The sequence below is a fragment of the Narcine bancroftii genome, chromosome 13 (genome assembly GCF_036971445.1).
Source record: "Narcine bancroftii isolate sNarBan1 chromosome 13, sNarBan1.hap1, whole genome shotgun sequence".
Lineage (NCBI taxonomy): Eukaryota > Metazoa > Chordata > Chondrichthyes > Torpediniformes > Narcinidae > Narcine > Narcine bancroftii.
Genome location: NC_091481.1, coordinates 68,889,858 through 68,905,878, shown reverse-complemented (window position 1 = coordinate 68,905,878; position 16,021 = coordinate 68,889,858). Strand labels below are relative to the sequence as shown.

The 16,021-nt window shown below is 42.6% G+C and overlaps 1 protein-coding gene across 1 annotated transcript in view; it reads left to right on the top strand.

The window, feature by feature from the left end:
* Positions 1-16,021, top strand: part of LOC138748057 (protein FAM227A-like) — a gene marked incomplete at its 5' end in the record, with an annotated part of 55,591 nt that overhangs the window by 250 nt on the left and 39,320 nt on the right. The window contains 6 exons of the mRNA XM_069907753.1: positions 809-946; positions 6,176-6,264; positions 9,020-9,074; positions 10,634-10,686; positions 11,795-11,938; positions 13,512-13,610. Coding sequence (XP_069763854.1) covers positions 809-946; positions 6,176-6,264; positions 9,020-9,074; positions 10,634-10,686; positions 11,795-11,938; positions 13,512-13,610 — 578 coding nt within the window. The remainder of the gene's footprint in view (positions 1-808; positions 947-6,175; positions 6,265-9,019; positions 9,075-10,633; positions 10,687-11,794; positions 11,939-13,511; positions 13,611-16,021) is intronic.

Genomic DNA, 16,021 nt, shown 5'->3' with positions numbered 1-16,021 from the left:
GTGAGAGGATGGAGGGGAGAGCGCGTAGGTGCTGGGCGACAAGGGGACTGGGTGGGCGACAAGGGGACTGGGTGGGCGACAAGGGGACTGGGTGGGCGACAAGGGGACTGGGTGGGAGAACAAGGGGGGGGTGGGAGAACAAGGGGGGGGTGGGAGAACAAGGGGGGGCGGGTGCTGGGCGACAAGGAGTGGGTGAGAGAACAAAGGGGGTGGGTGTTGGGTGAGAATGGGAGTCTGTTAGGCACAATCAAAACAGTGGTTTTCAAACTTTATTTCCCACTCACATCCCACCTTAAGTAATCCTTGACTAATCACAGAGCACCTATGGCATAGGGATCACTTAAGGTGGTAATGTGAGCAGAAAGAAAATGTTTGAAAACCACTGATTACATGGACAAAGATAGAGGGGGGAGGAGCAGCAAACATATTCCATCCTTGTTCTCAAAAGCTTCTCCCTAGCACCTTGCCCACCACCATCCCCCCACCAAACTTAGCTTCCACACAGTCAAACCACACACACACACACACACACACACACTAACTTAATGCTGTTTCCCTTAGCTCTCCATCCTCTTCTCCATCATAGAGCCAAGCCTCCTCCCCTTGTTTGCTGCTGTGCCTTCCCTCCCTTATGCACCTATTACCTCCTGCCTTTGGGTCCGTGCGCCTCCCCCACTGTTCTGTTCGGACACCTGCCTACATTTTTCCATACTTTGATGTTGGCGATGTATCTTTGTCACGTAAAGTACACTGTTTGACCTGCTGAGTTTCTCCAGCATTGTGTTTTAACTTGTTCCTTTCTTCCCAGTGTTAAGGAACAGAGGCACGATGGCTGAGATTAACTGTGTCCTCACTCGGTTGGAAGTCTTTGAGGAAGATTTAAATTTACCGTTGGAGTTGGCGGCCAAGAAGAGGCAAATGGTTCAGCGTAGTGTGGAGATGGCACCTGCACGCATTCTTCTCATTGGTGTTAGCCAGGCTGTGGAGAATAGAACATTACAGTAGAGTCCCTTCAGATCTGTGTAAACCTTGGGAAGAATGTACAGGGTTGGGAGGTTAATTGGGTGTAATTTGGCAGGCATGGATTTCATGGGCAGAAGAAGGGCCTTCTACCACACTATTGTTATTTTTTTTTAATGAGGGGGAATCCCAAAGTGTGTTTGTAGTTGCCTTAAATGGGTGGGAGACTGAGGGAGAAATTTTGTGCTGAGTGTCCACTGATGGTTATAAAGCCAGGAGACAGAAATAAAAGCAGAAGGTGCTGGAGTCGTTTAGGAAGTGTAGGGAGAAACTGTTAATATTTCAGGTTGAGGACCCATTTTTCAGATCTGGGAGAAAAACAATTAAGAAGTTGATTTTAAGTTGTAGAGGAAGTGGCAGGAGCAATGGAAAGGACAAGTAGAATTGTGCATGAAAGGTTAATGGAGCAACTGGAGGTGGGTGTGCTTTATGGTACATGTTTCGAATGGCATGACTGCAGCATGTGCTCAACTGCTCAGCTCTTTCCACTCATCTCAAAGAAGGGTGGGTAGTAGATTACGTGAACATTGCAAATGGCTCTTAGTGTATAGATTTTAGATTTTAAGACTTTTGACATGCAGCATGGTTACAGGCCTTTTTGGACCACGAGCCTACACCATCCCACTACACCTGATCAGCCTACACCCTTGGTACTTTATTGAAGGGTGGGAGGGAACCAGAGCTCCCAGAGGAAACTGGTGCAGACACGGGGAGAATGTACAAACTCCCTACAGACAGAGCAGGATTCAAACCCGGTCCCGATCACTGGTGCTGTAACAGAGTTGCTACACTAACCATGCTGCCCAAAGGTGATAAATTGGGTTGGGAGTGTGGTCATTTGTGTGGAGAATTTGAAATTTGATATTTTTTCACGATACAATATGGCAGAACCTCATTCCAGCCATTGAAACTTGTGACACCCAATTAACTTATCAACCTTATGCATTTTTTTGGAAGGTGGGTGGAAACTGGGGAAAAGCCACACAGGTCGCGGGGAGAACATACAAACTCCTTACGGACAGTGCTGGATTCGAACCCAGGACACCAGTGCTGTACTAACGTTGCATTAACTATGCCGTCCAATAAAGTGTGATTGGTATAATTGGTTAATTCATACCTGGTGGGTCAAAGGCCTTGTTTCTTTCATGTATGCTATGACTCAAAACATTTTTGCCCTTTTTCTACAGATTATTTTTTCAGATTCTTTCTGCTCCAGGATCGTGAGAGCTAAAATGCAAACAGAACTTCAGGAGAACCCCTTAGAATAAATAAGTAGAGGTAATTTGGTCAGAGAATGCCCTTATCAGTCTACTCTTGAGCCTGGCCAAAATTGGCGAATGAGGGGACCACATCCCAAACTCTGAAGGTCAGAAGGTCGAAAGGCATAATTGAACATGGAAGGTTGGAGGTTGAATTAAGAAACGTGGGAGGCAGAGGAAATAAAGACTGAGAAACTGGAATTAAAGGTTTATTTTTTTAGTAGTGGTTAACTGCTCCTTGCATCTGAATGCAAGGGGTCTCAGTGATCAAGGCAGAGAGCCAAGGGCACTGTAGGACACGGTGGTCTTTAATGAAACATGGCTTAGAGGAGGGCAGGAGAGGCTGCACGTTATTCCGGGTTGCTGGGATTTCAGGCCAGCTTTGAGATAGGAGGCAGGAGGATTGGTTAAGGAAGTTATTGCGTGGAACATGGAAGTCTGCAGACACTGTGATTGTAGTGAAAACCACAGAAATGCTGGGGAATTCGGCTGGTCTTGAAGCGACCATAGGAGGTAAAGATATATTACCGATGCTTCGGGTCTGAGCCCTTATAAGGTGTGAGTAAAAAGCAGGCAGGCATCTGACTAAAGATTGAAGAATGGCAGGGGGAATTCTCACCTTTCCTCAGTTCTTCTTATGTCCAGTTAACATCTTTTGACTGTTGGTCTGGACTCCTTCCCTTTTATTCTGACGCCTTCCTGCTTTTTGCTTGCTTATACCATGAAGAAGGGCTGAGGCCCGAATTGTATGTAATACATCATTACCTACTATGAAAGCTGCAAGACTGGCTGAGTTCCTCCACTTTTTCTGTGTGTTTTTAAAGAAATTATTGTAGTCAATGAGAGGAAAGGTCCCAAAACACAGAAGCCACAGTGATAAAGGTGTACTATGGGCCCCAAACAGTAAGAGATTAATGGAAGAAATACAGTATGTGAACAAATATCTGAAAAGTGAGAGGAAAAGTTACAAGAGAGAGTGATGGAAGAGCATTTCAACAACCCTGATGTTAACTGGGAGCAAAGGGCATAAGAGGAGCTGAATCTGAGAAATGCAATCGAGGTAACTTTGTTAAATCGGACAAAGCAAGCCCAACATAAAAAGAAATAGGCGCAGTGTTTTCAATCTTTTTCTTTCCACTCACATCCCACTTTAAGTAATCCCTCTGTCATCGGTGCTCTGAGATGAGTAAGGGATTGCTTAAAGTGGGGTGTGGATGGAAGAGAAGGTTGAGAATCACTGCTCGAGACCCAATTGTCACTGAAATATTATGGGTTTTTTTTAAATTTTTTATTTTTCACACCATAAACCACATTAATCATGATACATACTTTTTCCTTTTTAAATATATACAGTGTCATTTTCTCCTCCCTCCTCCCATCCCACCCTCCCTACCTCCTCCCTCCTGTCCATTTAAAGTACAAAATCTAGGATACATTAAACCAGTCAAACAATGTTGTCATTCAATAAAAATAAACAAGAAATTCCACTGAGTCAATTCTTTTCATTTCCTTCTCCTTTCGTTAATTTAGGTAATGAATGTCCCCGGTAGGTTTTCGCTATTGTGTTTCATGTAAGGCTCCCATATTTGTTCAAATATTTCAATATTATTTCTTAAACTATATGTTATTTTTTCTAATGGAATACATTTATTCATTTCAATATACCATTGTTGTATTTTCAAATTATCTTCCGATTTCCAGGTTGACATAATACATTTTTTTGCTACGGCTAGAGCTATCTTAACAAATCTTTTTTGTGCATCCTCCAAATCAATTCCAAATTCTTTGTTTTTTATGTTACTTAGTAGGAAGATCTCTGGATTCTTTGGTATATTGTTTTCTGTAATTTTATTTAATATTTGGTTTAGATCTTCCCAAAATTTTTCTACTCTCTCACATGTCCAGATTGCATGAATTGTTGTTCCCATTTATTTTTTACATCGAAAACATCTATCAGATACTGTTGGGTCCCATTTATTTAACTTTTGAGGTGTAATGTATAGCCTGTGTATCCAGTTATATTGTATCATACGTAACCTCTTATTTATTGTATTTCTCATCGTTCCAGAACATAACTTCTCCCATGTTTCCTTTTTTATCTTTATATTTAAATCTTGTTCCCATTTTTGTTTAGTTTTACCATTTGTTTCCTCATTCTCCTTTTCTTGCAGTTTAATATACATATTTGTTATAAATCTTTTGATTATCATTGTATCTGTAATCACATATTCAAAGTTACTTCCCTCTGGTAACCTCAGACTACTTCCTAATTTGTCCTTCAAGTAGGATCTCAATTGGTAATATGCCAGCACTGTATCTTGAGTTATATTGTATTTATCTTTCATTTGTTCAAAGGATAATAATCTATTTCCTGAAAAACAATTTTCTATTCTTTTGATCCCTTTTTTCTCCCATTCTCTAAAGGAAAGGTTATCTATTGTAAAAGGGAGTAACTTGTTTTGCGTCAATATTAGTTTTGGTAATTGATAATTTGTTTTATTTCTTTCTATATGAATCTTCTTCCAAATATTGAGTAGATGATGTAATACCGGAGAACTTCTATATTGTACCAATTTTTCATCCCATTTATATAATATGTGTTCAGGTACTGAAATATTATGGTTGAGGAAAAATTGTCATTGGCCCGTTTCCTTTGGCATTTATGTAACTGCATATAACTAGTTAATTAAGAACGATTAAACTGGTTTTCAAACTTTCTATTTCCACCCACATCCCACCTTAAGCAATCCCTTACTCATCACAGAGCACCGATGGCAGAGGGGTTACTTAAAGTGGGATGTGAGTAGAAAGAAAAAGGTTGAGAACCACTGAAATAGAGGGAATTGCAAATTTATGCGTTTCTGTTTCTCCTCTCTCTTAATGCTTATGGTTAGTTAAACTTTATTCATCCCAGATTTAAAATCGACAATGGAAAGAAAGAAAGTTAAAGTTTTGACCAGTTAGTATATGTCCCAAGCCTACTCAACCTTCTCATCAATCTGCACCTCTTGTTGTGGTTGAACACCACATCACATCTGAACACCAAGTTCCCTGGAGATCACATAACTAGTGACCTATCGGGAGTACTCAACATCTCACTTGTCAGGAAGGCGCAACAGCGTCTGCACTTCCTGAGAAGACTGATGTGGGCAAAACTACCAGCTACCATCATGTTAACCTTCTACAGGAGCTCTATCGAGAGCGTCCTGGCCGGCTGCATCACAGTGCGGTACAGTGGCTACAGAAAAATGGATTGGAGGTCAATCCACAGGACCATAAGAGTGCCAGAGAGGATCACTCGGGTCTCCCTCTTTCCACCCCCCCCCCCCCAATCGACATGACCTATTGAAATCGTCTGAAGAGTGCGCGCAAAATAGTTGAGTACCCCTTCCAACCCGCACACAGCATCTTTCAGCTGCTCTTATTGGGAAAGAGATACAGGAGTATCAGAGCCAGCACCACCAGGCTGAGGAACAGCTTCTTCCCATGGGCAGTGAGGATGGTGAATGACCAAAGGAACTGCTCACAAAACCATCCGAGACTCTCATATTCATGAAACTATCTATTTGTTTATATGTGTAGGTGAATACTTGTCCTGCATATGTATTAGTCTGTATATGTGTTGTGTCTGCATGTTTTCACTGAGGACCAACGAATGCTGTTTCGTCGGGTTGTACTTGTATAATCAAATGTCAATAAACTTAACTAACATGGTGTCAGTATCACTGGGTGTGGGCAATCCCATCTGCTGCCCCTACCATGAGCAGCTCATCTGATCATGTAAGGTCAGCCATTTTGGAAGTGAACAGGTGGGGGTTGTGGTGATGGGATGGTTGATCCAAGAGTTATTTGCGTGAAACCCTGTCAAGTTGGTTTTGTTTTACTTAACTAATTACCTTCAGCATTTGTGACTGGCTCAATTCACCAGGTGAACGAAAAGCTTCAGAATTTAAGAGGAACAATCCAGGCGCACCCTGCTCCTCTGGTGAGTCAAACGTCCCTGACGCTGAACTGACATCCGCTGCGGTTATTGTGTGAACCACTAGCTTCCTGTTCTCAGCCAGCGTAGAATGCATTGAGCTCATTGGCAAGGGTGTCATTGCTTGCTATTAAGATCGTAAGACATAGGAGCAGAAATAGGCATTTAATTGTGAGATGATTCATTTCCCCACTCGACCCCCACTGCCCAGCCTTCTTCCCATAACCTTTGATGCCCTGGCTAATCAAGAATACACCCGATAACCTGGCCTCCCCAGCCGCCTGTGGCAACAGATTCACCACCCTTTGGCTGAAGAAATTCCTACGCATTTCTGCCTGACGTACCTGTATCATGAATAGTTGAAGTGGTTGGTTGAAGGAACTTGGAGCTTAGGCCCTCATAGTATCAGGGTTCAGTCACTTTGTCTCACAGTTGGTTAGATAACTCAGCAGAATCAATGTTTCTTTTCACCATGTGCTTCAACTTTTCTGATGAGCTAAAATGCAGCATCTTCTCAAAACCCTCTGTACACTCCCATTTCTGCCAGACCCTCATCAACGCCATCTGCCTCCTTTCAAAATAATTTGAACAAATTGGTTAAAAACAATTTATCCTTAAATATGTCTTGGCCTTCTCATTAATCAAGATTCGAGAGATTCAAGATTCCATTTTATCCACGTAATAAAACAGGTGTATTATTACACAAAATATGCCTTAGTCTGACATAAGGCAGACAGATTTGCCATCAGTAGAAATTGCCCAGCGCCCCTTAGAGTCAGAAAAGGAGAAGCAAAAGAGAGTCCGTCTGTCCTCCACCACAACCCCCCCCCCCCCACCCCGGAGGCACTGAGTGTCCCTCACTCCCGCAGCCAGACTTCATTCCAAACCGCTGGCAGCCCAAACTCCAGATCCAAACCTCTGGCACAATTAGGAAGCCTTCAGTGCCCTTGGCACCCTCTCACATCCCGGTTCCAATACCTGGTACCCCTTCAGCCAGTCTCCAGCAGTCCGTGGCCTGGTGTGAGTCCTTTGACTGCAGTCTGCAGCAGCCCGTTGCCTGTGTGAGTTCCTCGCCTTGAGATGCCAACTGCCCACCGCCTGTATGTTCTTCAGCCGCAGAACCCCTCACTAGTCTGCTTCCTCCTGGTACATATTAATCCTGTCCATCAATTGCTTGCTGTACCTATATTAATCCATGTGAACAAGGATACCCAGGGTCCCAGAACATCAACATCTCTCAAACTCTCTCCATTTCTGAAGTACTCCACATTTCTATTTTTTTCTCCAAAGTGGATGGTCTCACATTTTTTTTAAATTTAGGCATACATTTCAGTAACAGGTCATTTGGACCCACAAGTCTGTTTCGACCAACTTACACCCATTTAACCTACAACCCCCGGTACATTTCGAATAGTGGGAGGAAACTGAAGCCCTCAGAGGAAACCCATGCAGGCACACGGAAAACGTCCAAACTCCTTACAGACAGTGGGGGATTCAAACCCAGATCCTGATCGCTAGCACTAATGCCATTGCTCTAACCCCCTACTCCCATGATTGTTCACATGATATTTCCTCTGTCCTACCCATTCACTTAAGCTTGCTCTTCATCTGCTCCACATTGCCACCCAGCTGTATATCATCAATACATTTGGATATATCCCATGTGCTGTCCTTGTGCAATTAATTGATATAGTTTGTCGATATTCACTCTGTCTAGCAATGCCTTCTTGTTTATCCCTATTAGCAGCATTTGTCTCTAAGAAATCTATGTCGTTCCTATGTCTTTTAGCCTCCAGGTTGTAGCAATGGAATTCTGTTTTGAACCCTCTGTTTTTCTATTACTTTTCCCCATTGAATCTCTTTTTGCCCCTTCTATCTGGCAGAAGATGGCAAACGTGCACCTCCAGATACTTTCCTCCTGTTAAGGGACTCTTGAACGGACTTATCATTGGTGAAAGATGATGCCCTGCATTGTTTAAATCTACTACTCTCTTTTACATGAAAGAGCTGCACTTACTTTTATCTAGTGACATATAGGCTGCACTTTTGTTTTGGGATAACAATATCCTCCACCTCTTTTTATTCTCGCATTCCTTTTTGAACTCAGTTTCCATTCACTGCCTTGATTGCAAGCTATCTCTCTACGATGACGATAAAGAATTCAATTGAGATGTCCCTTAAAACCAACTTCTCTGCCTAAACATTGCGTCCTCTATGAATTACTTGGTATCAACTTTTATTTAAATGATAATCCTGTGAAATGCCTTCAGGCCTTTTCTAACATTAAAGCTATGACACAAAAGCAAATTGTAGTTGCTGTCTTGTGACTGTACTCGGTAAAAAATAAGGTTGACTTAGCAGTGGTCAGAGATGGAATGGTTGGTGTAGCGGTTAGCACAAGGCCTATAAACAGCACTAGCAGTCGGGACTGGGGTTCAAATCCAGTGCTGTCTGTAAAGAGTTTGTACGTTCTCCTTGTGTCTGCGTGGGTTTTACCTGGGGACTCTGGTTTCCTTCCATCGTTTGAAACGTGAGGAGGGGGGGAGGGGCATAGGTAAATTGGGTGGCACAGACTTGTGGGCTGAAGTAGCCTGTTACCGTGCTGTGTCTAAATTGAATTATAAATTGTATAACTCCAGTAAGAAGCAATGGTATTAGATAAAGCAGTGACAATGTGCACAGATTCAGTCACAAACAGAAATGGGCAACAGTCCAGGTTTACATTTTTCTCTGACAGTTGTATATCTTTGACTTTCTATAGTTGGTGGAGACTCGGGTCAGAGACGGTGCACTTCCACCCAGGATGCATTCAGAGAGTAAGTATGGACAGGAAATAGCAAAATCATTGCAGATCAAAGGTAAAAGGAAGGAGTCTTGTACAGATCCTGTGTCTTGGTGTGACCAAAAGTGGTTGCTAACTTCAGCCGTAAATGCTTTAATAGTTCTAAAGCACACAGGGTACTCTGTCGCTCACCTTAAAGCAGACCACAATTACAATATCTGTTGAGCAGTTCCTAATTGTTGCTTTGTTATTAATACTAATTATTGTGCTATGTTCATCATGGCAACTATGACAGGCACCAATGCAGGATATGGGTGACTAAATTACTGTAATGCTCCAGTTCCCTTTTCTCAGTAAAGCTGACATTGTTTCCAATCCATTTCAGTAGACATCTACAAACCCATCAACTCCCACAGCTATCTTGACTACACCTCTTCACATCCTGTTCCCTGTAAGGATTCCATTCCATTCCCTCAATTCCTCCGTCTTTGTCGCATCTGCTACCAGGACGAGGACTTCCATGCCAGATCATTAGAGATGTCGTCCTTCTTTAAACAACGTGGGTTTCCCTCTTCTCCATTAACTCGGACCCTCATCCACATATCCCCCATTACCCGCCTGACCCACTCCACCCCCACTCGCAACAAAGACAAGATTCTCCTGGTCTTCACCTACCACCTCTCCACCCTCTGCATCCAAAACATCCTCCTATACCACTTCCGCCACCTACTAGGTGATCCCACGACTTGGCACATGTTCCCCTCTCCGCCTTCCGCAGGGACCACTCACTCTGTAAGTCCCTCGTCCACTCATCCCTTCCCACTAATCACCACTCCTTGGTACCTGTGACCGCAGGAAGTGCCACACTTGCGCCCACACCTCCTCCCCCACCACCATTCAGGGCCCCAAGCAGTCCTTCCAAGTGAAGCGACACTTGTGAATCTGCAGGGGTCATCTTCTGCATCCAGTTATGGTCTTCTCTACATCAGAGAGACTGGACACAGAGTGGGAGATAAATTCACTGAGCACCTTCACTCTTGTCTGCAGTAATGGTGGGGATCTCCCAGAACCTAACCATTTTAATTCTGGACTCAAATCCTACACCGACATGTCTGTCCGTGGCCAAACCAAGGCTACCTATAACTTGGAGGAACAACACCTAATATTCTGTCTGGGAATTCTCCAACCAGATGGCATTAACATCAAGTTCTCCAGTTTCCATTAAGCCACTCCCTGGTCACCCTTCCTCATCCCTATTTCCAGTTCTCCACCCCCTACCCTCTCCATTCAGAGAGCTAGCACTTCCCACGATCATTTCTCAGCTTTTTTCTTGTCCCCTTCCACCCATATCAACCTATTACCTCTTGCCTGTGGCCCCCTGCCCCTCCCTCCACCATTTTATTCAGGTGTCTGTCTGCCTTTTATTCCTACCTTGAAGAAAGGCTCAGGCCCGAAATATTATCTTTACCTCCTTTGGACGCTGCAAGACCTACTGAATTTCTCCAGCAATTCCGTATTCTTACTCAATTCGAGCGGGAGTGTCAGTTATACCTCGGTCACTGCAATGTTACCTTTTTTATTTTTTTCCCCCAGAAATTACACAGGATTTTTTTGAGGTTCAAGAAGAGAAAAAGCCAAAGAGCAAAGTTAGTATATTCTCACCACATTTTTTCACATTCAAAAGCATTGAGAACGATCAAATTCTGCAAATAAGGACCTGTCAATTTCATGAAATCTGGCTACCAGCAAAGCCCCTTCAACTGCCGTAATTCCCCATACATTCTCTGACTGCTTCGCATCCCATAATTACTCACCATAATCATAGACTGTTCCCCTCCCCATCCCGATAATTCCCCCCTACACTCACTGACCACTTTCTCCCCATCCCGATAAATCCCCCCCACACTCACTGACCACACTCACCCCATCCCGATAATTTCCCCCCACACTACTGACCACCTTCTCCCCATCCCAATAATTTACCCCACACTCACTGACCACCCTCTCCCCATCCCGATAATTGCCCCCACACTCACTGACCACCCTCTCCCCATCCTGATAATTGCCCCCACACTCACTGACCACCCTCTCCCCATCCCGATAATTTCCCCCACACTCACTGACCACCTTCTCTCCATCCCGATAATTTCCCCCACACTCACTGACCACCTTCTCCCCATCCCGATAATTTCCCCCACACTCACTGACCACCTTCTCCCCATCCCGATAATTTCCCCCACACTCACTGACCACCTTCTCCCCATCCCGATAATTGTCCCCACACTCACTGACCACCTTTTCCCCATCCCGATAATTGCCCCACACTCACTGACCACCTTCTCCCCATCCTGATAATTGCCCCCACACTCACTGACCACCCTCTCCCCATCCCGATAATTGCCCCACACTCACTGACCACCCTCTCCCCATCCCGATAATTGCCCACATGCTCACTGACCTCCCTCTGCCCATCCCAATAATTGCCCCCACACTCACTGACCACCCTCTCCCCATCCTGATAATTGCCCCCACACTCACTGACCACCTTCTCCCCATCCCAATAATTGCCCCCACACTCACTGACCACCCTCTCCCCATCCCGATAATTGCCCCCAAATTCACTGACCATTCCCTCAACACATCTTACAAATCATGTTGAACGATGACCCCAATGATCTATCTGTAATTTCAATTCCACCAGGGTGTTTAGTCTTTGTATCTTCTCTAACTGTTTTATTTTCTATTCCACTTTAGCATTCAGATGTGAAGCCAAAATTGCTGGAGCTTCAGCATTACCCAGGGTTTAATGCAACGCAATCCACGCCACTGCCCAATGAGACCGCACTGGACCAGATCCTGAACAACGTTGCAAAGGCCCGTGGTCAGTTGAAGAAACGGGTGAGCATTCCACCACTCACCATTTCCTCCTCCTGTTCAGATCATGGTGTCTCTGATATGGGTCTGAACCCAATGGTGGTATGACCTGTCTGCCTGTCATGATGTTTATTAGCGTGTGAAAACTGACACAGCCTGTGAGTTTGGTGAAAGAGCAGGGAAGGTGGTGCTCTGATTGGGCCCAGGCAGGTCTGATATAACCAATACAATTTCAAGTTCGACTTGCTGATTTAAAAGATGTTGCTTTCTTTGTGAGGTGGGGGAGGAAATGAAGTTCACATTTCATTGTCACATGATTCCAAGTGCAGTGGTAGAGGTTGTTTTAAATTTTAAAAATTTAGACATACAACACAGCAACAGGCCCTTCCGGCCCACGAGCCTGTGTCGTCCAAGTAACCTACAACCCCCCCCCGAATGATTTTTGAAGGGTGGAGGAAACTACAGCACCTGGAAGAAACCCACACAGATTCAGGAAAAAAGACAGCACTGGATTCGAACCCGGGTTGCTGGCGCTATAATGGTGTTACACAAACTGCTGTGTTAACCGTACACACCTGTGTAGACCAGTAGACATTTCTACGCATAAACACAATGCCAAAGTGTAGAGTTTCAGAGAGCAAAGGGCACCATCATTTTATTATTTTGGGGTTCATTTGGGAGTTTGATAATGCCTTGGTGGGTGATTTCACATTAGTGAATCTTTCTGACGGGAGGGGGACGCTGAAGGGAGTGTGGCCAGGGTGAGGTGAGTCTTTTAATATGTTGGCTGATTTTCCAAGGCAAAGATGGAGGGGAGCGGGATTGTGTGTGAGTGACTGGGCCACAATTAGAACCCTCTGCAGTTTCTTGTGGTCTTGGACAGAACACTTCCCTAACCACACACCAAATGATTCCTTATCCTCCCTGCTTATTTCCTGACAGCTGTGGATGATCAAAATGAGCTATTTTGCTTTCTATTAATATTTGCCCTGGACTGCACTCTCCTCACTGCTTATTCCTTTCCTTAATTCCCTGACCTTTCCCCAAAACTTTTTTTTTGAAAATTTTATTTTTCAGTTTTTCTAAAACATGGTATCTCATCTGGAAAAAAAAATCCTTTTTAACGTATTTGCACCTTCTTTTAGTATAATTCACTTCTCAGATGGAAACACTATGTTAGCTTACTTGTAATTTCCTTCCCTCTCCCCAGAACTTTGAAAAATAAACAACATCTAAAACAGTTAAAGTGACCAAAAATGGTAAAAAGAAGAATTCATCGTCCTGCCACTCTTTCTGATCAACTTCCACTCCTTCAGGACTGTTGTCTTTATGTATTTTGTTCGCTTTTTCAAACTGTGGGCTGTTGTTATCGCTGTGCTCAAGATAAGGTTGCCATATTTTGGCAAAAGTATCATATTTGTTTCTTAAATTATGTTATTTTCTCCATGGGCACGTGGTTGTGCATCTCCATGGACCATCAAGTGATAAGCGGGGGGTGAGTTGGACTTCCAGGTGATCACAGTGCATTCTTTTTGCAACTCCCTTTCCCAAAGCTTAATTCCAAATGCACGCTAGCTAACATTTCTTTCTTCTGCAGATGGGCTACGTTGCTGAGTTCTGTCAGATGCTCAGCTCCTCGCAGATGAAAGACATCCTCCTGGACATTTTCTGGTGGTTTTTCCTGTACATGCAGCAGGTGAGGTTGCATTACTGAGAATTAGCAGGATTGGTTTAAAGGGTGGGAGCACTGGAGGCAAATCCACAGGCACTCAGTGTCTCTGAAGGGACTCTCTTTTGCTTCTCTGTCATCGCTGAGGGTGCCGGGCAATGCTGATACTCTTTGTTTGCCTTGTGGCAGGCAAAAGCTGATGTATATCATGTATGCTATCTTTGGCTTCTTCTTCTTTGGCTTGGCTTCGCGGACGAAGATTTATGGAGGGGTAAATGTCCACGTCAGCTGCAGGCTCGTTTGTGGCTGACAAGTCCGATGCGGGACAGGCAGACACGGTTGCAGGGGAAAATTGGTTGGTTGGGGTTGGGTGTTGGGTTTTTCCTCCTTTGTCTTTTGTCAGTGAGGTGGGCTCTGCAGTCTTCTTCAAAGGAGGTTGCTGCCAAGATATTTTTTTGAAGATAGCAGACACGCAAGGGAACATACTAATAGGAGGGGATTTCAACCTTAATTGGATTCAAACATGGATAAAACTGGGAAAAAAATTAACAGAAAGAACAAAGTAACCAAATTTATAATTAAATCGATGGAAGAAATGCAACTTTTGGATATATGGAGGAAACAACACCCAAAGGAAAAGGAATATTCATATTATTCGGGTAGACATAAAACATACTCAAGAATAGACCTATTTTTGTTATCAGCTCGTATGCAAGACAGAGTAAGGAAAAACAGAATATAAAGCAAGAATATTATCGGACCACTCACCCCTGATATTGACAATAGAGTTAGAGGACATCCCTCCAAGAATGTATAGATGGAGATTAAACTCCATGCTACTTAAAAGGCAGGATTTTAGAGAATTCATTGAAAGACAAATTAAAATGTACTTTGAAATAAATACGGAATCAGTGAAAGATAAGTTTATACTATGGGACGCAATGAAAGCGTTCATCAGAGGGCAAATAATAAGTTATGTAACCAAGATGAAGAAGGACTACAATCAGGAAACAGAGCAGTTGGAAAGGGAAATAGCAAATATAGAAAAAGAATTAGCAATGAAGGAAGACACAACTAAAAGAAGAGAATTGGCAGATAAAAAAAAATATGAAACACTACAAACGTACAAGGTGGAGAAGAACATAATGAAGACAAAACAGAAATATTATGAACTAGGAGAAAAAAACGCACAAAATTCTAGCATGGCAGCTTAAGACAGAACAAACTAAGAGAATGGTATTGGCATCAAGGAAAAAAGACAAACAAATCACATATAATCCAACGGAGATTAATGAAAACTTCAGAGAATTCTACGAACAATTATACCAAACTGAAAACGAAGGGAAAGAAGACAAAATAGATGAATTTTTAACTAAAATTGAACTACCAAAATTACAAATAGAGGAAGAAAATAAATTAACAGAACCATTTGAAATAGTAGAAATACAAGAGATAATAAAAAAATTACCGAATAATAAAACACCAGGAGAGGATGGATTCACAATAGAATTCTATAAAACATTTAAAGATTGATTAATTCCTCCCCTCTTGGAAGTAATTAACCAGATTGATAAAACACAAAGCTTACCAGATTCATGTAAAACAGCAATAATTACAGTAATACCAAAGACAGGGAAAGATCCACTCGCACCAGCGTCATATAGACCAATATCTTTACTTAACACAGATTATAAGATAATAGCTAAACTATTAGCAAACAGATTAGCCGACTATCTACCTAAATCTAGACCAAACTGGATTTATTAAAAAAAGATGAATAACAGACAATATTTATTAATTTAATTCATGCAGTAGAAGGAAATAAAGCTCCAACAGTAGCAGTTGCTTTAGATGCAGAGAAGGCCTTTGACAGAGTAGAATGGAATTATTTATTCAAAGTACTATAAAAATTCAGTTTACCAGAGAAATATATTAATTGGATTAAAGCATTATATAAGGGGCCATTGGCGAAAGTGACAGTAAATGGATATATATCAAAGCAATTTAACTTAAGCAGATCAACAAGGCAGGGATGCCCATTATCGCCCTTATTGTTCGCGTATAGAACCACTAGCAGAATTGATAAGAACAGAAAATAAAATAAAAGGGATAAAAATAAAAGACAAGGAATATAAAATCAGTTTATTTGCAGATGACGTTATAGTATACTTAACAGAACCAAAAGTATCAATAAAAGAATTACATAAGAAATTGAAGGAATATGGAGAAGTGTCGGGATACAAGATTAACGCAAATAAAAGTGAAGCAATGCCAATGAATAATGCGGATTTCTCAAAATTTAAGAAAGAATCACCATTCAGATGGCAAATGCAAGCAATACGATATCTAGGTATACAAATAAATAAAAACCTCGGCCATCTATATAAACTCAATTATTATCCACTAATGAAAAAATTACAGGATGACTTAGAGCATTG